Source organism: Plodia interpunctella, chromosome 22 (genome assembly GCF_027563975.2).
Source record: "Plodia interpunctella isolate USDA-ARS_2022_Savannah chromosome 22, ilPloInte3.2, whole genome shotgun sequence".
In the NCBI taxonomy this organism is placed as follows: domain Eukaryota; kingdom Metazoa; phylum Arthropoda; class Insecta; order Lepidoptera; family Pyralidae; genus Plodia; species Plodia interpunctella.
This window is the reverse complement of record NC_071315.1, coordinates 4788045-4813733: the sequence shown is the minus strand read 5'-3', so window position 1 is coordinate 4813733 and position 25689 is coordinate 4788045. Positions and strand designations below refer to the sequence as shown.

Here is a 25689-nt window from a genome sequence, read left to right as displayed (position 1 = left end):
TTATTAATAGATTATTCTTTTGCGTGTTTTGACAAGATAAATACAATGCTATGTTTTTTCTCTTTTTTACGCATGGAAATATATGTACCTATACTTCGTGTCGTACACCTACGGAACTTTCGGCGCGGGAAACACATGGAACGCCATGGCATGTATCGAGCCTTGCTTTGACTTTGAACAGTGTCACTATTTGTTTTGTTCCAAATTGAAGTCATAGATGGCGCTACGTGTTTGGAAATATTATGGAATTAGTAGGTACTCGGGGAAATATAAATTGCTACACACTATCGCCGAACTCAGCGGTGAAGTTTGTTCCGCTTCTTCTTCACCTGCGCTTTGGAAGCCGGCTGTAGACTTAGTTTAAGTAATTTTTTAGACGTAAATAAGTGATGTATATCACACTAAATTGAATAAAGAATTTTGAATTTGAATTTGCACTTTACCACTGCGCCACCGAGGTCGTCAGTAACCCGTAACCTGTATGCCGAATCCGCTAAAATTCGGCGAACTACTTGGCGTTAATGATATAATCGGCAGTATGTAGCTGGCATAAAAAGCATTTAACAAGAGTTTTATGACTGCCATGAAATTAGATTTGAAGGAGTTCCATGATTTGAACTAATCAAATGAACCGACGCGAATGCTTGAACATTGCGTAGTTTTGTATAAATGCTTTTATTTACCGTAATGAAAAATCAGCATTAATTACCGAATCGCTAATAAGATTATAACCTGGGAAAGTCTGCTATTTAATTATTTTTTTTACTAAATAATTTTCATTTATTATTTGTTTTATATCAATAGTTCACTCTTGCGCTCGTTTACTTCGAATCTACTGGACCAAATCAGATGTGCAGAGTAAATATTTTTTTCTTCAAAGAAAGGTAAATTAGGAAACATGTTTTTGTATCAAATATCAAATGAAAGGGCTCAAATTTCAAATGTGATTGATATTTTCATAAGCGAGTTTAACTCACACTTGACCGGTTTTATTTTAAATAATTACACGACTCAAGATTGACTGATATTCTCAACGTCTGCTTCGCATTATCATGTTTGTGACATGTCATTATTTCAACATAATTTCGTACCATTTCTCGTAGAACATTCGTAGCTTCCTTGTAGCCAGTTTGTATCGCAAGATCTTTCTTGTTATAATTTTTCTATTGTAACACTACTAGCTAAATATGTCGGTCGAATCTTTGATGCGCAATTACATAAATAAACGTGCACGCATACGCCTTCGAGCAGTATGGCCTTTATGGTTTCTATTTTATTAATTAAAAAATAGCTTCAACGTAACCGTAACCTTAATATTACGAGATTGGTAATCCTCAGTAGATACAGCGTAGAATATCCATCTAATGTAAAAGGAACATTCAAATACTATGTTAAATAGGTACTATTTAAAACCATACATAAAATGTGCTTTTCAACTTAATAAGTAGATGACTAATTTGTATTTTGGTGACTATTCGAAGGCACTTGTATTATTAGAAACACAAGTGAAAAATGCTGTGATAATGAAAATGCTTTCAAAGATATAACAAAAATATATTTTAATTTTTGGGCTCGTTTAAATGCTCCATATGAAACGATATTCTAACTTTATGTCACGATTGAGTAATATTTTAGCGAAAAAGTTGTGTTTGTTCGAGAGCTACATTGTTGCGTTTGTGGTGACGACTTCATAATATGTTTCAATTTTTTTTTTTTAATTATGATCGAGTTATTTTTGTTCTTTCGAAATGGACTTGCCAACCAACTTGATCCAGCGTAACAGTCTATGAATTAATACAAAGATCATATATTTACATATACATATATATATTTTATCAAGAGCACACATATTTTGTATAAGTTTTCGACCTTGTCATGTACCCAATTGGCTTTATAAAATCGTGTAGTTCTTGATTTATTGAACTCCTTTGATCACTAGCCTAATTCGACAAAGTAATATCTATGTAAATACGCGGTTTTGGCCTGACATTTTGCTTACTATCGTTTGATTAGGGTCGGTGGATACACCATGGGACGGGTCTTAGCGGATAGAAATTACCTACTTAGGTACATATTGGAGAGCATTCATTGGACAGTGACAAAAAGGCCTAAACAAAGTGCGTGATCGCTGACTTTGCAAAGAACATTTCCTAGTGAAAAGAAGTGTATGTATGTAAAGTCAAATGCCCCTCCCTGTTCCACACTGACGGTGAACATCATACAGATCGCAGATATTCATATTATTACGAGCAAAATCGTACTGCTATCGTAAAATCCAAACCATAAGCTCAAATTCCAAATCTTATATGGAAGGCTTACGATACGAACCCTTATGCCAAGAGCCTAAAACTGTTCAACTGATTTTGATGGATTTTTTTACGAGGAGTCTTATTTGAATTTGTAAATTTGAATGCAAATTTAGGCGTCGAGTGAAGACAAATAGGATCTTGTGGACGTGTTCAAGTATTTCCCTCTTCAAGGTTCTCAAGGACTGGTTTTGTATGTCATCATAATTTTCCGTACACTTGGTCAGTATGGATTTAGATTATTTTCAGAGATTGACATAAAATGAAAGTGTCCTTCGCAATCGTAACATTTCTATGAAAGAAACCAATGACGAGAAAAAATTACACATTGAGACGGGTAAAAAAACTTATTAAACGAATTCATAGAAATAGATGCTTTTTGGTAACTTTCAGAATCTACGGAAAAATCCTGACCTTTTATTAAAAATCATACTAGAATTGCATAAACAAAAACAGGTCGTTAGTGAAAAATCTCTGCTCAAAGTTCTGCAATGGTTTAATTTCGAATTTGAAATTGGAACCACTCGTAATGGCGGCAGCGTCAGGCGCTTTGAACCTTTTCAGTTTATGAACGCAGTCAACTAATTAAATTTCACATGACGAAATTTGCTAAGGTAATTGTAACTCTTTATTTTTACATGAGGCTTATAAAAGAATATGTAGGTCCTTCTTAAATTGTGAAAATATGTATTTACTTGGTTAGGTTTGGTGTTTCATTTGATAAGAGTACATGAGTGCCGCATGTCGTATTGTTCCAATGTATTGAACAACTTCACTTGTTGCTGAACAGTTCGCCTAACTTTGGTGGATTGGGAACCATTGCTGACTTTTCATTGCAGTAAATAAAAGCTCTAATACAAACTACACGATGTTCATTCAGTCTCGTCGGCATCTACCCGAGTTCGGTGCAGCCGACATAATGAATTGCGACAACTATAGATCAATTTGTAATTTTATGTTTATGTATTTCTGTTTGGATTCCTTTCATATGTAGACTCCAAAATATACACTAATATACAACGAAGCTAAGAGTTTTTGTTTGTTTTGTTCCGCCAAAGACCGTAACTGCTGATCTGATTAATAAAAATATTTCTGCATTTCACACATTCATGAACAAAGCTATCGGAAATCGATATTCCAAATATCGGAAACATTTTAATAAATGTTCCAATTGTCAGCTCTACTTAAGCCATAACCGTTATTCTCATATTTTCTCTAAATGTACTTGCTAAATAAATAGTAACACTTGTCGAGTCACAAGTATTTACACGTGTAATTTCTACAAATACCATATCAGTAAAAATATATTTTTTACAGGAAAATTGCATGTAAGGTTTGATAAGGTTTGATAAAGGTAAGCTTTGATAAAGGCACGAACTCAAGTACATTGTACTCCTTACACTTAGATCCACCGTCATGATATGTGTATATGTCGTAACATATCCTCATGTGGATATGTCGCGTTCTGCTTATTCAAAATTAATCTTATATTCCTCCATTCCATTCCACATTTGATTAATTAATCACTATAATTCATTTCATTACTTTGCATCTAAAATGTGTGAAAAGGATAGCGCTATATGAAATATTGTATGTTAAAAAGAGACGGAAAACAATAGAGCACTGAAAGTATGCTCACAGTTTCCACACCACACAAAGGATTTGGGGTCACGATGATGAGGCGGGAAAATTTCCCAGATATTAGGGAGATTTTTAACATTTTCAATGTTACGTTTTAGAATTTTTATAAACTGAACTGATGCTACTCCTGTCCCGTGATATTATGAAAAGTATGGTAAGTACTAAAATTGTTTTTATTACAAAGTACTATTTATTCTTAGATTTTTCTCAATTCATAAAACGAATTTTGTTCAAAATGTAGGAATTAAAGAAAGTAAGTACCTAATAATAAAAAACCCGATTGGATGTTTTTATTATTCTTAAAAGTAATATGATTCTGTCTTTAAAGCTGGCATAACCCCGTCAAGGCTGCGTAACGTTTCGAATCTCAATATTAACAACCCTATTTATTAAAAGTTAAACCAAAGCACCACAATAAACCAGGAAAAATGTAAAATCGATTTTCCCGCTTGCAACATCGTCTGAAAACCGGGAACCGACGAGCTAGCTCGCTCACGTCAGTCAGTCGGCCGACCGAGCTCCGGCGAAACGTGGCCGGTTTCCGAACGGAAAAATCGGAAAATTCGTTGACAAAATCGAACACCAATTTTAAAAATATAAATTAATTATTTTTAACTCTATGGTTTGACGTGTGGATTTCTTTTTTTTCTGAATATATGTGATGAGTGTACAGGGGTGTATTAAGGGTTATTGAAATAGGCTGTTGGTAGAACACTGGCCAGGTGAGGCACTTTCATTATTTATGCTATTTCTCGTGTTCCAGAAGTTTTGTTTCGATTATAACCTGTTTCTTTTGTGGCAATGATGTGACAATATTATGATTTACTTAATTTATGTGGTAAGTTTATTTATTATCCAAATTAATCATTGGTCAAATCATCATTTCAGTCACAACGATAACAGACATTGATATATGGGGTATAAAATCTTAGTTCGAGATTAATTTAAAAAAGTTTGTATATTTAAAAAAAGAGTTTAAACGAATTTTATGATAAAATAAAAAAATATATTTATAAAATAATTTTATAAATACATAGGTTTGTACTATTTGTATGTGACATTAAGTTTTAATAAGTCTAATAGTAATTGCATTCTTGAAAATAACTTCAAATATTTGCTTGAGCTAGCTAGGATATAATCTAGGACATGACAAATGCATTCTTGTTAGAAACGTACCCCGAAAACCATTTTAAAGCTTTGTATTTATACCAAAGTAAAACAAAAAAAAATGGACAAAAGTCTGAATAAAATTTTTTTATTATTATATTATATTATGCACTTGCCTTTCTTACAGCATAGATTTTAGATGTCTGCCAAGGGAATGAACACGCAAGAAAATAATTTCTAAATGTTTATTCTATTCTTATTTATTAATTTACGACTTTTCGGCTTTTGTGAATATTAAAACATATTGTGAACTGTCAATATATTACGTTCTATTTGTGTTCATTTGCAATTGTTTTTTAATAGTATTAATTTTATGTCTAGCTGCGCCCAGGGCCTTCGTTTCCATGGGAATTTCGTGATAAAAAACAGCCTATGTGTAATCCCAACTTATATTCTTCTTGTGTACCAAATTTCATAACAATCTGTCCAGTAGATTTTGTGTGAAAGAGTAACAAACATATACACATCCTCACAAACTTTCGCATTTATAATATTAGTAAGATTTGATTAATATATAGCCATTGTCAACGTTCTCTTCTTCACTATCACTATCACTACATAGTATAAAAATGAAGTCGTTTCCCGCTGTTTGTCTGTCCCAATGTATAGATAGAGTAATTCAAGAGCAAGGTTAAGGTTTACAATTTATTATATACCCGAGCGAAGCTGGGACGGGCCGCTAGTGTGTTATAAAACTTTATAATTAACATTGAAAAAAGTCGCCCCGAAAAGACTCGAGAATTTTGCTGACTAAAAATAATACGCCTGAGTTCGGCCCCGAAAACTTTGTAACAAAATTAAGGAACCACTTTCGGATGGCACTTTATTATAATGCAAAATATTAACTGTTTTCAAATGTCTCTACAAATTTTAAGGACTCTATTTCCTTGTCTATACAGGTTTTAAGGATTCTAACGGAAGGCGTTTGAATCAATTTGTTTTTCTATACTTCTTTTATGTACTTGTGCGACCTATGGGACGGGTTGAATGCCCTTATTTTTCTTATTTATTAATCTACAAGCATTTGCCCGTAGTTTCGCCAGCGTAAATTTCTCTGCGAAAGCGGAACAGACATGAGTTTTCGTTCAAACTTTCACACCCCCCAGACCCCATGACCATAGTCATTTGGGGGTTGATTTATAAAAAAATGTTTGCACGGGGATCTTTATCATACCAAATTTCACAATTCTATCACTACCATAAATAAAAGTAATATTTCTTTTATCTATGATCACTACAGTAAACTCATACAAAATCAACCCAGATTTGAGTTTGGTTCGGTCACACCACTTTCAATTTTCTTGAGTAGGTAGCTTGGATGATTGTGTTTATTAATTTTAAAAGCAATTTCACTAATGGAACCTATTTATAACCGTTCAAAGTTGAACCATGTTGATAGCTTTGCTTACCACTAAACGTAAAATACTAGGGCAGCAGAAATTATGTAAATTTAGAGAGAGTACTGAGTTCACACAGCTCAAAGTCCGTATATGGTCGTAATTGCTTCCTGTAGGAAACACGGCGTGTGAAAAACGACCCAACCCCTCTCGCAGCTACCAGGCTGCCATAAATTTGAAGTGGCAAGATGCAATTAAGTTTACTCGGGTGCACAACACAGAGAATAGTTTTTTGCTTCCAGTAAAGTCGAGTTTTCATTGGGCTTTGAAGTCAACTTCGTTCTGTATTAAAAATGGAAGTCGAAATGTAAAAAGGCTTTTTCTTGCGCCCTAAAAGGAATATTTTGTGAACATATTAGGGTATTTCGACAATATGAAGGCAAAAAAGGAAAAGAATAATTTTTCAAACATGGTAAAGAAATAATAGCATTTGTTCGCTACCTCCTCGCCTCCTCTGAATTTCTGATAGAGCAAAGAAAGCAGGATTCATAATGTATTATACATATATGTATAATATTGGTTATTTTTTGTTATGTCGGACTTAACGTTTTAATGAGCTTTATTGAACATTTTTATAATGGCTCATTTTATACTAAAATATAGATATCGTCAATTTAATAGCACATAATAAGTACTTAGCACTTTGTGAAGTACTAAAAATATATGCTTAAGGTTATTTTATTTTTGTCATATATTTTTGCTATTCAGTCAGCAAAGTATTTTTTATTGTAAAATATTAATAAATTTAACACTCGCAATCATTACATTTTCATAACATTATTTTATTATTGTAGTTAATATTTCTTTTATGCCACCAGTATCGTAATAAAAATAGACCTTGTTAACTAAACGGAACCTAAATATCAACCTCAGCCAAATGAAGCTTGCAAACTTATCACTTACAAAGATTGGGTTCTTTTAAAAAATATATTTTAAACCTTGCAGATGTTGATCGTTAGAATCATTTTCTTTGCTCCGCGTAAATAGGAACGATCCATCAAAATCGTATGAAAGAAAATCGATAAACGCTTTGGTGTCGGTATGCTTAAGGCGCTATGTTGCGCCAACGTTTGTATCAGTTTCTTTTATTTCTTGAAAAAATATATATATATCAATTTTTTTTTGATAAATTTCTTAGCGAAAAATAAAAAAATATTACCACACTACATAAAAAATAATTAGAAAGTATTTTAGTTTGCCATAACACATTCTAGTCACAATTGACTAAATCGACAATGTTCAGTCAACTGTGACCACATTGTATTATATAGAAAACTATAATACCTGCTTTCTACTAAAGTTCTATGGCCATAATCTGTGAAAGTATTTTTTATTTTTCGCTAAGAAATTTATCAAAAATAAATTGATAGAAATGTGATGGTGGCGTTAGTGTGCGGCTAATAGTTCTAGGCTAGGTTCTTCTGAAACAATTTTGGGTCTAGGAATGTGAGGAGATGATGTGAAGTCGATACGAAACACAAGATAAAGTTGAAGATTTTTACTTGCACTTCTTATAATATGTTACAGATCGTGAAAACTATGGAGGTACAAGATAATACACATATTGAGAATATTAATTATTGATGTAAAGTTTTAGGATTTCAATAAACCATACGAAGACGTGCCGTTTTGGTAAAAATGTATTTATTTATTTTATTGCACAAAATCATCAATTTAAGAACATTCAATCACGTACACTTAATTTAACACCATATGGCATTTTCCACCAGGCAACTATGAACAAACAGAGGCAAGGTGGTGAAATAAAGTGCATCTGTTGAATAGTTAATGCCATTTACTTTGTAGTTGGCAACTTTGTAAATGTGTACTGCACTTCTGTCTGCCATTATATCAATTACTTATATGAACTAATAACTTATAAATCGGGCAAAATGAAATCAAAATCAAATCATTTATTCAGAAATTAGGCCTTCACAGGCACTTTTTCACGTCATATTCTAAATTAAATGATGTTTACCAAAGCTACAAACTACTAGCATTTCGGAACGACCACTGCTGAGAAGAAATGCCAAAAGAAACTCATTCAAACAGTGTTGGTCCTTATTATGCCAGGACTTACCATTTTTTAAATATAAATTTATGTATAATTTTTTATTAGTAATATAACAATGTAAGTACACAATAAAGTACATGGTCAAAAGGTATACTGAAACATATTATGATTGTGATCAAGTGCTGATAAAAGGAATATATATATATATATATATATATATTTAACACAAATAAACTTAGATATTTTCATTTCATTTCTGCACGTTTTCTTATTTTAGAATAAATCTCATCGTCAGCAAATCAAGAAATGACTATTGCTATGTTTTCTATGCAAAAAACAAAATTTCAACATTTTCAATTTGAAAGCTAAAATAGTGGAACGGAACCGGATACTGAAATTGGAAACAAAAGAAACTCAATATTTACCTATCTGCATGCTGCACGCGCCATTTTACATTCGTGACTAGATTAGTACTCGGGTACTGAAAACTTATTCTTTTTTGACGTGGATTTATTGCGTGGATATGCTTTATTGAACATTTTTTTATTAGATAATAATCTAGAAAAAGAAAGGGGAGGATTTTACCCAGTAGTGGGATAAAACTACATGTGAAAAAAGTGTAATACACTTAATCGTTATCCGTAAAGTCCATCGCGGGCATCATCAATGTTACGACACACTAATGAACGATAATTGAAATTACTTCGAATTATCGATGAGACTTAAATTTTAATACTTTTAAGTTGACACAGATTAATCGAATACATGGTTGTAAACTGCGATTGGAGAATCGATACGATTGTAAGCAGTTCTTAGAAAAGTTTCCTCAATTCCACGTACTGTTTGAGAAATACACGCTATAGGTAGGGTTGCTGAAGTCCCGTATATACAGGGCTGCCGACCGTATTATATGCAACCCTATCCGGAATTTCGGATAGGGTTGCGAAGATCTAAAAATAGCTTTTTTTAAATCAGCTATTTAATTTAAACTATACTGCTGTTTATTTTTATCGTCCTTGCATGTTCTCGGTTTCATTCAGAGTTGTAATGCCGCGAAGCCCCGGGACAGTGTAAAAAATTAAATGTTAAAATTTCAAAGATTCGTCTGTGATTTTGTAATCGGCTGCCTGCTAGACGTCAACTCTGGTCGTACGTCAACTCCTTGAGAATGTTATTGTGGCCAGTCAGTTGCCATGTCTCTTAGTTGTCTTATACGATCTGCACGCGAGGATATGGAGTGTTCTCTTTCTGGGGCGAAACCACACGCCTCTATACCTATATATCTATTATGTATCTTAAGAAAACTTCTCATATTCACTTCCCATAGTTACAAGAAACACTGGAAGCTCTAACAATGAACGTCCGCCCCTTCATGTCTTAGAAACCTACCTAACTACTACTATACTAACCTTTTTCGAATTCCAATTGATTTTGATTGAATTTTAATAGATTAATTAATATTGATGGGGTTGTTCAGGGAAACGAGTTAAATTGTTGAAGACAGACTTTATGTGGAAGAAATCGAGGTAAATACGTGTTAAAATCCTGTAAAAAGCTATTGCAATTTGGAATTATAATAGCTTTTGATATTTTAAATTTCTATAGCGTTTTACAGGATTTTAACACGTATTTACCTCGATTTTTTCCACATAGAGTCTTTACTTTAAATTTACTTAAATTTGAATATTCCCATAAATCTTAACTCATGTATGCGGTTTTTGGTTTTCATTTTTTTAGAAGACAATGATGGATGTACAGCCATCTTCCTTTTCGCCAGACATGAGTATCTATGTGCCAGTTATAACAGCGATTTTGCAAAGAAATTGTGTAGATTAAATGTTATCAACTGTACTACATAATCTATAAGTTACCACACTCCACAATCCCGATACATATTCATTAGTGCGTCAAGACAGCGGTTCTCGGAGGAACGCTGGAGGTATGCCGTGTTATTTACTAAGTATTTCGTGGTTTCAAACTTATCAAGAGTCTAACTTTCCAACCTCTAGAGCCAGACATAAACAACATCAATGTAATTAATATTATCCTAACTAATATTATAAAACCGAAAGTAAGTTTGTTTGTTACCTCTTCACGCTTTACCTGCTTATGCAATCTTTTTGAAATTTTGCGTATGTAGTTTGAAGTGTGGAGAAGGACATTTTAACCCGGAAAAACAAATGTTCCCGTGGGAACTCACGCGGGCGACGCCGCGGGCTAAAGCTGGTGTTAATATAAAATACTAGTTTATGCGACTTTGCCCGCGTTTTTTTCTTGCGTCCGCTCGTAAATTATCATTGTCCATATTTTGGGTTCTAAGCAACGCATCACGATTAAACCTATAACAGATTTTAAATTAGATCATCTGATATACAACTGTGAAAACTGCATCAAATTCCATCCGGTAGTTAGACAAAAATCTATTACTGCCATGAAGACCACTATAATTATTGTTCTTAGATTAATAAATATTTTTATAATATTAATAAGAATAATTATTACTAACATCGGTATAGTTTGACTTTTAGTATACTAAATATAGCATTTTTAGATACAGTATAGTAATTAAAATCATAGTATATTTTAAAATAGAAAAGTGTGGAAATTTCTACTATCGGAGGCAAAGATCCTATCTGGGTCGCCGAGCCAGTACACTAAGTAACTACCTATTATATTTATAAAAAAGTGAGTATCATAGAAGAGGACCAGTCCATATTCTGTCGTGGATGTCATTCCGACTATGAGATAAAGAGTCTCGGCAACAACTATATTCTCAAAGAAGTCAACGTCAGACAGGCGGCCAGTCTCAAAGGTATTTTTATATATTTTTCCGGAATGTTAAATTTATCATAACTTTGACTTGTGCGTGCTCCTTAAAAAACATACACACATATATTTATTATTTAGCATACAGCCTACAAAGCAATTCTACCTAACCTCAAAACACAGTAGAGTCAAGATACAATAACACAAAATGGCTTGGCATATCACAGGGCCGGATTTAATACGTTGGGCCCCCTAGACTGTGTGCAGTACTCGGGGCACTAACCCATTTCCTGACACCAAAGCATATTAACTACCTTTAGAATAGTCGTAGATTTAATTGAATTCGACGACTTCATGATACTACTACGAAATGAGGTACACTGAAAGTATCGATTACACACATAAATAAAAGTACCAAAAATAATATTTATTTTTCTCAGCACACTAATATTATTAATTAATTAATAGACCTAAAGGTGTGTTATGTTATACGCAGACTTTGATATGGATGTTTGTAGTTACTACGTAGAAGTTCACTCTCGTTTCTTCTCGTCCACCACTCGTTTTTTTTTATCATTATACTATTTTACTTGCGTTTTACTTGCCATTTCATTGTTACTGATATATGTTTTTTTTCTTCATGGCCCTGGGGCCCCTAGTCTCTTATCTACACTGCTTCAATCCGGCCCTGGCTAAATGACAAACGACGCAGCTCATATCGCGGGAATGCGGACATTTGTACAATAAATAAATAAATATATTAGGACAAATCACACAGATTGAGCTAGCCCCAAAGTAAGTTCGAGACTTGTGTTATGGGATACTAACTCAACGATACTATATTTTATAACAAATACGTATATAGATAAACATCCAAGACCCGGGCCAATCAGAAAAAGATCATTTTCCATCATGACCCGACCGGGGATCGAACCCGGGACCTCTCGGTTCAGTGGCAAGAACCTTACCACTGCGCCACCGAGGTCGTCAATAACTTCCTTATAAGGAAAGCAATGAGAAACAAACGCGAAATTGTTTTGGGAGCTACAGTTTCTAGTGATATTAACGCTGTCAACTTTGGATCGACGTCTAAGACGGATTTTAAGGAAGACGGTTAAATAAATATTGTTTCCAAAATCTAAAAAAAACGTCACGTCCACATGTATCAGTGTTAACATAAGGAATTCGATTTGATTTCAAACAAGTTTATTTAGATGGTGGATGTTTTACTTATATCAAGCTAATTTTATGCGTAATCTGCGTCGCACTCCAGCGAATCAAAATATTTTTAAACTTTAGTATTAAAACCTGGCAATTTGGTATTATTTTGTATATCATTATTTATATTAGTCCCGAAATTTTCACGTACCAGGACCCTTGGGCTATCCACTTACAAGCCACTCAAATATTCCTGGTACTTTTTAAACGTGATCGTAAATATTTTCTAAGACGCCATTTCTGGCAGAAGGAGGATTAAACCGGTTTCTACTGGTTCCGGTTGGCTGAATCGGATTTTCCACGTCCGCTCTAATCCGGCTCTGTCCGGATTTATGCAGCTATTTAACTTTTCCGGAAAACCTTATTATATTCATTCGATATTCATAACACGGAATCCATTTTGGAAAAGTATCTTTTGAAAAGTATATTTTGATACGAATCCACGAATAAGTGTATTATGTTGGGTATGTTTTATTCTTTGTTAGACACTATTTATGAAATAAATCATGTATTTCAGCCGTCAAACAGCAGTGCTTTTATTGTTGCATTCCAGTTTCATTCAAGGGTGAGAGGGTACTGTGGGAAAGAACCTAGGCCACAAAGTAGGCAACGCGCGTTGTGTATTAATGTGTAGTAACTATCAGGTCGGCCGCATGCCTGTTTGCCTGCTTGGTAGTAAAAAAACTAAAAATGTTTGGTTGTAAAATCTGCATTGCAAAAAATATCATTAAATTCAATTATGCAGGCTATCAAGCGCTTGCTACTTCAGATGTTTTGTAATTACATATTTTTTCCGTACAATTTTTAAATGCGTGATATAATGTAATTCCATGTAGTTAGTCAATTAAACTATTTAATTGAATATCTTAATAGAAAATCGATTGATTTTATGCATTATTTTTACGTTTCACGACAAAAATAAAAATTACGTACTCTGAACATAGAAATAGTAATTCTTCAGGAGATTATTATACTGATTCTATTAGTATCTTGAATGAAGTATATTTATGTATATTGTACACAAACATGGCCTATCAGTTTGTCTGTGGCATTTCTCTCGTGCATTTTGAGCATATTCCGAATATTAGCATATTCCAATTGCGATTTTAAACAATATGAAGAAATGTCAGGGTAGCATAAATATGTTACAACGCCGAGCGCACAAATTCTTCAAAATAGATATTATTTGTTGACTCCGATTCCTTGCAGAATAACAATGAACCAACCCCGCTTATCCATAAATCTCTTACAGACACTCGTGGTTTTTCAGTTATTTTATTTACTACGAGATTTACATACAAAACTTGATGGACCGCCTTTTTAGTAGGGTGACTATGTCTTTATATTTTCCCACCTTTTATATCAGTTTGGTATTCACTTGACTCGCTATTTTGTGTAACAATTTGCCACAAAGTTTCAACCTTTTATGACACCAACCCGCCTTTTAATAGTTATTTTATTCTAAAATATTTTCTACTTTTATTATTGTAACTATTAAAATCGCGTGATAAACATTATCGAACACTATTTTTAGCACTGTGAAATATTCCCATGATTTTAGGTTCGTAGCAAAGCTACATACGAGCTACGAAATGGCTACGATAAAGCTACGAAATACCTACGATAAGCTACAAATCGTAGCGTAGAACGCTCTATCCTTCATACAGTCAACAGCCCACCAAGTTACCCTGCATGAACCCGTCGACCTATGTCGGCGCCGCCGCGCACGTCGTTATAGCGGCGAGTTTGCAATAAATTTGTCTAGGTTGACTGTACCATCATTTTTGTCAACGCTTGTACTTATTCTTTTGATTTATGACGTTTGTACAAAGCATGTGGATGTTTTGATGTGTGCTTGTATGTTACTCATCCACGCATAATCCACTAGACGGATTTCGACAAAATTAGGTACACGGGTAGAACTAGTTTATAATTACATAAAGTCCTTTTTCATAACAAAATTCTGCTAGCATTTTCTTCGTTGAGTAGTATTTATTTCAAAGCATGGTGGTTCTAGTATTTGAGTAAAAACTATTTTTGGCTCGTTACGACTAAACTTTTCTAGATATATTTGGTCTAAGTCAACAATATGGTAATTATGTTTACGGGAGGGAGTTATTTATAGACATTCTTAAATGCTGGAAGAAGTTACTTCTCATTTTTAGAAAATAATTGTACGGAAAACGATATGCGTAAGGCTTCAATGTTAAACAATATAGAAATAAGCTGTCGATGATGATAATGAATAATATTTTATTAAGAAGAAAGGTTAAGGTAGATTTAGGGTGCGTTGCACAACGTCGACATTAACTTTAACCCGCACAGAACAACGCTACATATGCCATAAGCGGCGTACAGGTTAAAAGTTGTCAAAGTTGACAAGTACATTTGAGGATTAAACAAAAATATGCAAATAACACATTTTCTTTTTCGTATTCAATTCATATTTAACTCTTAATAAAATCTTGTACAAAATACTCGATGAAGTCTGTTTGGAAGTTTGAGACACACACACACATTTAAATGTCACAAACAAATACAAGGTCCCACACTTACATACGACTATTCGGAACTTCGCTCATAATTCAAGAGGCGACGAGTTGGTAAGCGCGCATAGTTTTTGAAGTCGATTGCTTGTATTTCTTTTTTAGTATAAGTTCAATAAAATAATATTTTAGACCAACTCAAAATAATAATTTATGTGTTTACAACATAACTTTGAATTACAATTATACATTACATTAAATTAAAATAACACAAAAAAAATATTGAGTAATGGGGCATGGCTCTTCTTTTAAATGAATGTGTGTGTGTGTGTGTGTGTGTGTCTGTGTGTGTGTGTATGTGTTTCCCTAAAAAATATCAAGTTATAGACTTATACGCGATAATTTTATCGATACAATTTATGTGCCCTTCCGAAGTTGGTCGGTTATTACTCGATGAAATGGGTCGTATAATATTTTTGCGGCTCTTACGCCTATCTGTTCGTAATGTATCGCCATTTTATATGGCAATTATGACCAATCTGTGTAATAAAGGAGAGTTCGTTTATTACGCCAGATAAGTGCTGAGTGGATAAATAATCACTATAACTACATAGTGTAAAACAAAGTCGCTTCCTGCTGTTAGTCTGTCCCTATGTATGCTTAAATCTTAAAAACTACGCAATGGATTTTGATTCGGGTGTGATTCTTGAGGTATGTGTATAATTTACTATGGTTTTACACGAGCGAAGCCGGGACGGTCTAGGCAGTAATGAGATATCGGCCACGTTTGGACATCCAACCGTATGTATGATATTGGAATACTGAAATATTTTGACTCGCCGGAGTCTTGGGGACTAGACCTTAGTCAAAAGAAAGAAATAAGTCTCTCTTTCTCTCTTCTGAGCGTTTTACCCGTTTCTTCCTCAGCCGTTGAGCGTCGAAGTCCGCTTTCCCACTTCTTCGTCTCCACTTCGCACGGTCGTCGCCATCTCTAGTTGTTAGTCCATTGGTTCGTATATCCTTGACGATAAGAAAGAAAGAAAAAGTGCAGTCTCGTTTTGAATCGATAGCCAATCGATACTATTGCTGTTGCTTCAACTATCAATCAACAAAAATAGCACAAACTATTCATATTTCTCAATATAAACGACTTAGGTCTTAACAAAAACATTTCATCACTTGGGCATCACCACTATTTACCCGACCTGAGCGAGCGAGATGACAGCTCACAGGAGACTGGTGAGTGAGCGGGAGATGAGATATAAATAATTCATGTTTTGCCTCACTGCATTGTTCCTCGCAGCAGTGACATTTACAAATCTTTTATTCAATGGTCCGGTAATGATGCTGACTTAGAATTGTTTGAATGGCGTAGTTTCAACACGAGATCCGAGGATTATGTGTTATCACGTTATTCAGCTGAACTTTACACGACTGCCAAAATAGGAAATGAACGTCTAATGCGCCAAAGTTCGGCGTACTGTTAGCCTGTAGTGTATAGCCGGCATAATGCTAATCCATAAAATCGTATTGAATATCGCTGACGTCATTGGAATCCCCAAAAAATCGCTTTTGAACGGTTTTATTGTAGTGTACCCAAAATCCAACGGTGTTTTACGGTGATAACAAGTTTTATAGTAGTTTACAAGGTTTCCAATAAATATTGTCGGATACGAAAAATATTTTGTCTTGTTCTGTTAATGTCCAATATTGTGAAGTGCGATAGGAACAGGCCATTTTATATTTATACTCAATGATACGCGATAATCTGATTCGCGCTTGACCGTTTTTTTAATGGACCATGATGACGCATCTCCTTTGCAGATAAACCGTACCTCCATTACACATCCCAGTAGATTGTTAACGTGTATTCCTCGTTAGCCATTTACCGGCGTCCTAACTAAGCTACGACACGACTTTACTACGCGCTACGCGTGTTTGAATGGATTCGGGGATATATAACACAGGTCACTTGTAAGTAAATGATGTCGCCAAGGAGTATATGCATGCCAATGGTCTATCATCTAAGAATGCAGAAGATTGTGCAAAGTGGAAAAGAATAAGAAGGGAATCGGCCCCCTGCAGAGCTTCAATGAATGACTGGCTCAGGTGAGAGAGGGATAGATACAGTACCATGTCTTAATCGCGTACGGGGTAGACAGAGCCAAGAGTAAAAAAACTCGAAAGCCACATGAGGTTGGATAGCGAGCTTATTTGTGGAATTGGGATGCAATGTACATACCAGTGGAAGCAACATGTACATACCAGTTGATATTATCGTATCGCGCTGTCTTGTCGCATTTGTTGCTTAGCTAGGACGCAGAGTTAGGCACCTACGTGATTTTATGTGAGGAACAAATGGACCGCGAAATTAACTTGCCATACTAAAACCTACCTTACACAATCCACGTAACGTCTGTTTTACCTCACAGTAAAAAATACAGGGCAGAATTCAGGCCTAATTAATAATTCGGTTTTCAACGTATTAAGGGCGAAAAAATCCATTGTGAGTTACAAATAACGCCATTACCATCTTCCACAGCGGGAAATTCAATTATTTTTTTTTTCAACAGCGCGAAATGTTGCCAGTAATTTGTACCGGCCATTGTTTTAAAGCGTTTAATTAGACGCTGCGGGATGTTCGGAAATGCTGCGTTTTGAAATATTTCCTTTTACTTATGGTGTTGCAATTACAATATATGTGGTGTGTGGTACCGCCCTAGAATAGGACCATTGCCAAGGAATAGACGTTGGGCAGGGTTGTAAAATATATATTTTTTTAAGTTGACCTTGGGCTCGCGATGTCTCATCCCCAAATGCAAATGTAAGACAGAGAGACATATGATATACTATTTGTGTATCTTTATATTATTACTAGCTTTTGCCCGCGGCTCCGCCTATTTTCATTTGCCTTCCAACAAAGAATAAAGTAAAACTTGCAACCCCTATTTTGCCCCCTAAGTGTTTAAATTTCCAAAAGTCCTTTCTTAGCAGATGTTTCCACGTCACAATCCATATTAGTGATATATTTATGTTAGCTTAGTAGTTTTTTTGATGAATATATAGTAGTAGTAAATATAGTAAGTAGTACGAGTAGATGCCGTTTTACCGTCGCCATTCTCCTTACATCATTTTATCATAAAACAAAGTAAGGTAAGTGGTACTTAAACATTATGGGATCCTAAAACAATATTTCTATATTACGTCCTAATGATAATAGAGTATATACATGACTACGTATTGTCTGCCAAATTAAATGCAAATAGTATAATTTATTCCGCTGTACCCTTGGTCCCTCGTCTCTGAAGTGGACTCGAGTAGGTATTATCTACATAAGTAGGTTCATCTCTTCAGGTAGATATAAAGAGAGATAGATGAACTCTTTATTGCACCAGTTACTAAGGTGTCATAAGTTACAACAAGGTGTTCAAACTTAAATGAGTGCAAAAGTGGACTTATTGCAAATGCAATTTCTTCCAGAATTTTTAGGTAGATTTGATTAGGTCTGTTTTACACGAAATATATTTAATACACTAAGTTGTGCTTGGGAGCGCTTCTTATACGAATTATGGAGTATGAATATGGAGTGCTTTTTTTCTAACACCTTATTACATATGCATTTATTTGCCAACAGCTAATGGCCAATTTCATCACTATGTATATAAATATCATATTGTGATCCGATTGATAAACTAACCTGCTAGATAAATCTGTCTGATGTGATTGGCCAGTTAGACGTATCCAATGCTATCTTAGGTTATTGTTATCTGTTTGAAATGTTCATGATCATCATTAACAGCCATTTAAACGTCTGCTGGGGCACTGGTTTTCCTTATCGATGGATAAGGAGTGTAGGCCATGACCACCACGGGGACCCATTGCGGATTGATTAGTTTTAACGACTGCAAATACAACCGGGACTAACGGCTTTACATGCCTTCTGAAGCACTGAGGAGCTCAAGACAAAACTTCTTTGTTACCCATCCAACGACCGACCATTGTCAGAGTGTCTTAACCGCACTATCACATGCCGAGCGCGCTAACCACTACGCGATTGAGCTGGTATATTATATATTTTTATTATCAGATACTTTATCAGCGATGATTACAGGTCCTAAGTGTAAAACGGTCTTAAAATTATTACAAATCACCGAATACAAAGTGTCACTTCAAGTTACATCATCTGTTTGACCAGAGCTATTAAACTCCATGTTCCAAGTTCGCATATCCCCAATATTCCGTAATCAGCGTGTTTGCCCATTAGGATAAGTGGCTTACGAACTTCGCACGTGTTTCAGTATTCGCACGCTCCAGTGTCACAAAGTTCAGTCTGTGGCTTTAGTGCGGGTTTGGTTGCGAGTTTGGCGTCATAACAAGATTGTGTGAAAAACAAGCATTTATAATACTAGCATTTTTTATTAATGCCGTATCACTATCGACATCGTCACATTTTTAACGATTTGTTTTATTTCTTAGGGACAAGGTGAAAGTATAGGGAGGTAAAATCTGTGGCAGGAAACTGAGTAGAATGGAAAATAGTCCATCGTCAAGAATCTCGTTCTTAAATTAATTGAAGATTGACAAGTTATGCTGCACTAGATAGAGAAATTTATCAGAAAGTAATAGTTTCCTATTATACAATGGTCATGTTGACTAAACGGATTTCGGTGGCCACCGTTTTCGATTTCATGTTCCAGGGCGGATACCCTTCGCCACAAGCCCATCATAAGTATTTAAATAGAAAGTATTACATTTTTCCATGAGAAATTACTATTTCTATGCCATTTTTGTAGTTAAAATGGCATTGAAATTGTAATTTCTCGTGGAAAAATTTAATACTTTTTATTCAAATACTTATGATGAATTTTTGTTTGAACTTCACTTTCTAAATTGAAATTTCCAGGTATTCCTCAGAGCGCACCCGTTTTGAAGCACATCTTTGCTAATCATCGAACTTTTTAGTTGCTAAAAGTAGTTTGTGCTCTTCAAAACGGGTGCGCTTCGCTTATTATATTTCATTTTTGTTACGTTTATTATTTTTATTAGCAATATTGTAGCTAAGAAAGAAAGTTATATAATAGTATACAATATTGTAGCGAAGAACAGCAAATTGCATACATAACAAAACAGGGCCTTACCATCATCTTAACGCGATCCACTAACGCGACCTAAACTGAACGGCATCGCAAATTCGTACCATCGACTCAATTTTTTGTATGAATGCGATTCATTTTAGGTGCCTAAATTGAACTGAGTTGCATTGGAATCGTTCTGTAAAAGTTGATGGTAGGCTTACAGATCTCAAACAAAATTGGCTTCACCCAAGTCTGATCCTGCCCAATCAATTACTTTCAAACAATACTATCTACCTAAAACTGCATGGCGCTTCACCGGTCTTGATTCGCTATAGAATAATAGATCTTTTACAAATGAATGAACATTGTATTTCTATGAATATGGTTTATTATTACGTTCGCATGAATAAATACGAGTTTATGTTGTATATTATATTTGCATGAGGATTAATTGGTCAAAAACTGTCAACGTTTTTTAGAAGATAATAAGTATTTATTTGTATACTGGCTTCAGCCCTCGGCTTCACCCGCGTGTATTTCTTACAGGAGAAGTTATTTTTCAGGGACGAAAGGTATATCCTTTTCCGTACTTCATATATGCAAAATTTCAAGAAGATTGGTTGAGTCGATTTGGGAATGCTGTCGTTGCCTATCAGAAGTTTAATATCCCTTATTCGCCATTTAAGAGAATTTAGAATAGTGTTCGATAGCAGCAACCACACACCGCAAAAATGTTATAGAATAGAATAAAGTCACTACGCTTTGTCTGTCTCTGTGTATGTTTAGCAACGGATTTGCTATGATAGGGACTTTTTAAGACAGTGTGATTTCTGAGGAAGATTTAACCTATATTTTTTTGTGTTTTTACCCGAGCGAAGCCGGGTCGAGTTGCTAGTTATTAGTAATTCAGTTAGTAGTAATTCACGAACCTGAGATTTATACCCTCGAATCGGATTAAGTTTAAAAATGCAGAGAATCGGTGCTTCGTTAGAGTTGCAACGAACAGTTAAATTTAATGATCGTAGTTTAGAACTTCGACCGTAAACAAGTTAACTTGCAACTGATTGCGACTGTACTTTCTTTATTTTTATCTAAAGATTAAATTGTGTATAGTAGAATTAACAATTTTAATAGAATTACATGCGCCTCCTTAAGAAAATCATCTAGATATTTAAACTTAGTAAGGTAAACATTTTAACGGTGTTATTTACAAATATGAAATAATCAACATCTTAGTAACTAATTAAGTAATTATTTATTAACTTCTTAATTAGTAATTAAGTAATTACTTCTTACTTATAAACGCTGGTTATGCATCACTTAACTAATGAACGGTTAATTAGCACAATTTTTATTTTACTCTAGCTAGCTACAGAGAAATTTAAATCAGTAGACAAGCTGACAACAGATGTTCATTTTTAGAATTTCATCCGCCATTTTGTTTATTGGGAATTTAAACAAGGGTTCGACGCTGATAAATTTGACATATAATATAGAAGTCACTAAGACTTTTTTAGCGCTAATTATCATTTTAAGTGAACATATTTTTCTTATACTGTTAAACTGTGTCCTAATTTTAATAAACGTTTATACGTAATACAGTTAATTTCTGCTAGAACCTCTCTCTTTAGCAACAATTGTTATGTTATGGCGACAAAAGTTTATAATAAAATACCAAAATGTATTAGAGAATTGCCAAAAAAGAGATTCATTTCGGAATTGAAAAAATGGCTGTTACATCATTCATTTTATGACATGAATGAATTTTGGAACACAAAATGAATAAGTTCTTATCATTAAGTTTTGACCTGATTGTGACATACCTAGTACTTATTATCTGAAAATGACAATTCTTTATATTTAATGACATTTTAATATTTTTAATGACAATGATTATTATTATTTTTTTTTATGAGTAATTGTAGAATAATTAAATTAAATTCATAGATATAAATTTATTAAAACACACTTATATTTACATGCCATATTTTTGGCGAAGCATGTCATAGTACCCACAAGTTCTGTAACATCTATTTGTACCGTGCTTTGTGTAAATAAATTTATTTCATTTCATTTCATTTCATTTCATTTCATTTCATTTCATTTCATTTCATTTCTACAAATTTAAAATACATAGGACGCTATAATATCGTTTCTGCGTCGATTTTCACGTGTCACAAATTTACTCGATTTGATTCGATCCCCGTCGGCTGCGCTCCTGGTGATATAAATAAAACATCGATCCCTCGGAGACATGAGTGGAGTGACAGCACTTAAGAGATATTGATTGCAGTTGAATAATCCCTGTTTTATATTTATGTTGTCCTAGTAGGTAAATAGTAGTAATTATTGGGCATTATAAAATAATCAGATGATAGTGAAATTTTATGATTTAATCCAATTTCATCTTTAAGGGCAATTTTTAGCTTCTTTGTCTCTTTAGGTAACGTTCATTTAATTCCATATCTTTGTGATCTCAGCAAAGGAAAGTTGTTGAAAACTTCTAACTTTCTCTGATTACTTAGTACTTTGTGATTCCGGACACGAGTTTTGTACGTAAATAATTTTTTGTCCAGGTTATTTCTACCCGTGTTCCAAATTTCATAACAATCTGTCCAGTAGATTTACATACACATATATATATTATACATCCTCACAACAAAGCAACTTTTTTGCAACAAAGATGATTTTTGCCTTAACACCACCTTCTCGTATTCCTCATGGCTGAGGGTCATTACGTGGAATGAAGCACACATAACGACTTTCTTGGCAATATTAATGGAGCGTAACACATACTATTATAAAAGTTTCGTGATGCCGTATTGCTTACTTTTAATACTATTTAAACGCATTCAATTTATTGTTTATTCGTATTGGACGTGCAGCATTTTTTGATTAATACACATAATACAGTTAAAATCCAACCGACATTGAAAAAAATATTGATACTAATTATAGTAGTACTGTGGTGTTTCAAACAAAATTGACTAGGTTTCCATAAAATTAGAGACACGGGTATTAAATCACTTGGACGTAGTTAAGTTCCTACTTACGTGAAGTCCAAAATAGTTCGGTGTCCTAATTTTTGTCATGACGCTTTGTCGCGGAATGATCGTTGTTTGCATAAAATTATCTATACATGTCAAAGTAAAAGTCGATAAATAAGAAAACCATACAGTTATACAATGTTTTTACGCACATTTTAAATATATTGATTGCCTAATTGTTTTGTTGACCGTATTAGTACTACACTGGAATTTAAACTCTGGAACGGTAGTTTTAAACGGTAGAACGGTAGTTTTTGTACCATAACTACATCAATGTTAAAGATTATATAGTTGTTGTCTAGCGTAGCATAGCATACAGTCTAGCATAAAATAACACAGAGATGTTTTGTTTTTATTTATCAATACGTCTATTTCATAGCTTTCTTTTTAAAACCACGCAATGAATTTTGATGCATTTTTTACTGTAATCTAAACGATTTATCTAAATACATAAACATATATAAATCACGTGTGAAGCTTGGGTAGGTTACTAGTTAAGTATAATCAAAATTAAGATATACTTTGAAATAAAGTAAACAAACAGCGCGAACCTTTTCGAAATTCAAACAATTACAAAATTGTAGGGAAAGTGTTACTGTGTGTACCTGTTCGGAATTCGGTAGAAATAGAACTACCATTATGAACAAAACATTAAACCGCATAATTTTCGGGCCAAATAAAAATAAATACAAAAATCTGTGCCTTGTGGTTCCCTTAATTCCCTTAATTAAATCTCCTAGGGTTAAATCCCTTGCTTTAAGACTCAACGTTCATTTTACTCCTTTTTTACGGTGACCATAAAGTAGATTTGGAGCAAGCACTTGTTTGAGCCAAATTTGAGAGAAAATATTGTCTCTTTTTAACATTTTCTTCTAATTACAGCGATAATAGGAGTTTTTAATAATGTAACTGATTAATGTTTTACTGATATATAATATACGTTATTACAAAAGATTTAAAATAATATTTTAAAAAATTGAGTAAAATAAAAACATAAGTCATTCGTCCGTTGTCTATGAACACGTAAGCAAGGGTCATTCTATTGGTCATAATATCCGAATTTGATTTCCAATTTATGTAACACTAGCTTTTGCCCACAACTTCGTATGGGAGTAAAAATCCGTTTCCCGTGGGAATTTCAGGAACTCCCGTCTTAGTACTCCCCTACACTGTCCTAGGAACCTACACGCAAAATTTCAGCTTTCTACGACCAGTAGTTTCGGCTGTGCGTTGTCTGTCAGTCAGTCAGTAACGCAAGAATTTTATATATATAGATTTTTACTAATGTAAATGATTTTCCTAATGTTGCACCAATATTAATCCATGCCTTGTTTGTTTCAGTGATCCAGAGATGCGCGAGTGAAAGTGACAAGTACTATGCGCCAGTGATTACTTACAGTGTGCTTGATCCAAGATGGCGGACCCGGACGCGTTCGATGATGAGGTAATTTTATCATTTTTTGTAAATTTCACGTTATTAGATTAAGAAAAATAATGAATGCTTATTATTCTTTAAAATAATGAGATGTAAACTGAAAATTCTTTTCTTATGCGATAGTAAACGTAAAAATGCTCTCTTACTAGTGTAAATGAGAATTTCGGAACTCACGGATCTGTTTACACCGTATTACACGTGTATCAACAGATGAATTAATTCGACCGCACAACAGATATAGGAACTTTAGGTACTTTAATGTAATGTTCTAATATCTGTGGACCGCACACAGGCACATATCAGTCAGAAAAATGCTGTGTTAAATATTTAGAACAAAAATATGACGCCTCAAAATAGGGAAAATAAACAAAATTTTCTGTGCTTGGTTAATATTTTCCAGTGTATTTTTTTAACCTGACATTCTGTTTCATTGTCATTCCATGTCTGCCTGTTCCATTGATCGTAGTCTTTCACCATGGCACACCCGATGCGATGTTTATCAATTAAGGCCCGTGCACATCGAATGTGTACACGAACCTTAAGACAACATAATTTTGTACATATAGCGTGTTTATTTTACAACACTAGCATTTTTACAATATATTCAATACCAACATGGGATACTAACATCTTCCAAAATAAAAATTATAGTGAAATCAAAGTTTAGATAGATAAATAGAAAAAATTGTTTGTTATTTCGACTCGAAGAGAAGAAAGATTATTCTGCGCATAATTTATCAAAATCAGGTTGTGAAAAGTATAAATTCTCAGGCATTCTTCACGTGAAACTCTTCACGTGAAATTTTATATTATGTAGTAATTTCTCAAAAAGCTACAAACTGCTAACATTTCCGTGGCGCAGTGGTAAAGTTCTTGCCACTGAACCGAGAGGTCCCGGGTTCGATTCCCGGTCGGGTCATGATGGAAAATGATCTTTGTCTGATTGGTCCGGGTCTTGGATGTTTATCTATATATGTATTTGTTATAAAATATAGTATCGTTGAGTTAGTATCCCATAACACAAGTCTCGAACTTACTTTGGGACTATCTCAATCTGTATGATTTGTCCCAATATATTTACTTATTTCGGATCGACCACTACTGAGAGGAAATTCCGAAAAAAAACTCATTTAAACA

General features: G+C 34.0%; 1 protein-coding gene across 2 annotated transcripts in view; it reads left to right on the top strand.

Annotated features, from left to right (window-relative positions):
* The first annotated feature begins 4460 nt into the window (after window positions 1-4460).
* The window catches only part of Dpp10 (Dipeptidyl peptidase 10), a 110525-nt gene continuing 89296 nt past the window's right edge, over window positions 4461-25689 (top strand). For both annotated transcript variants that reach the window (XM_053762092.1, XM_053762091.1), the window contains exons 1-2: window positions 4461-4669; window positions 24459-24561. In XM_053762092.1, the coding sequence (XP_053618067.1) occupies window positions 24532-24561 (30 nt within the window). In that variant the 5' untranslated portion in view covers window positions 4461-4669; window positions 24459-24531. The remainder of the gene's footprint in view (window positions 4670-24458; window positions 24562-25689) is intronic.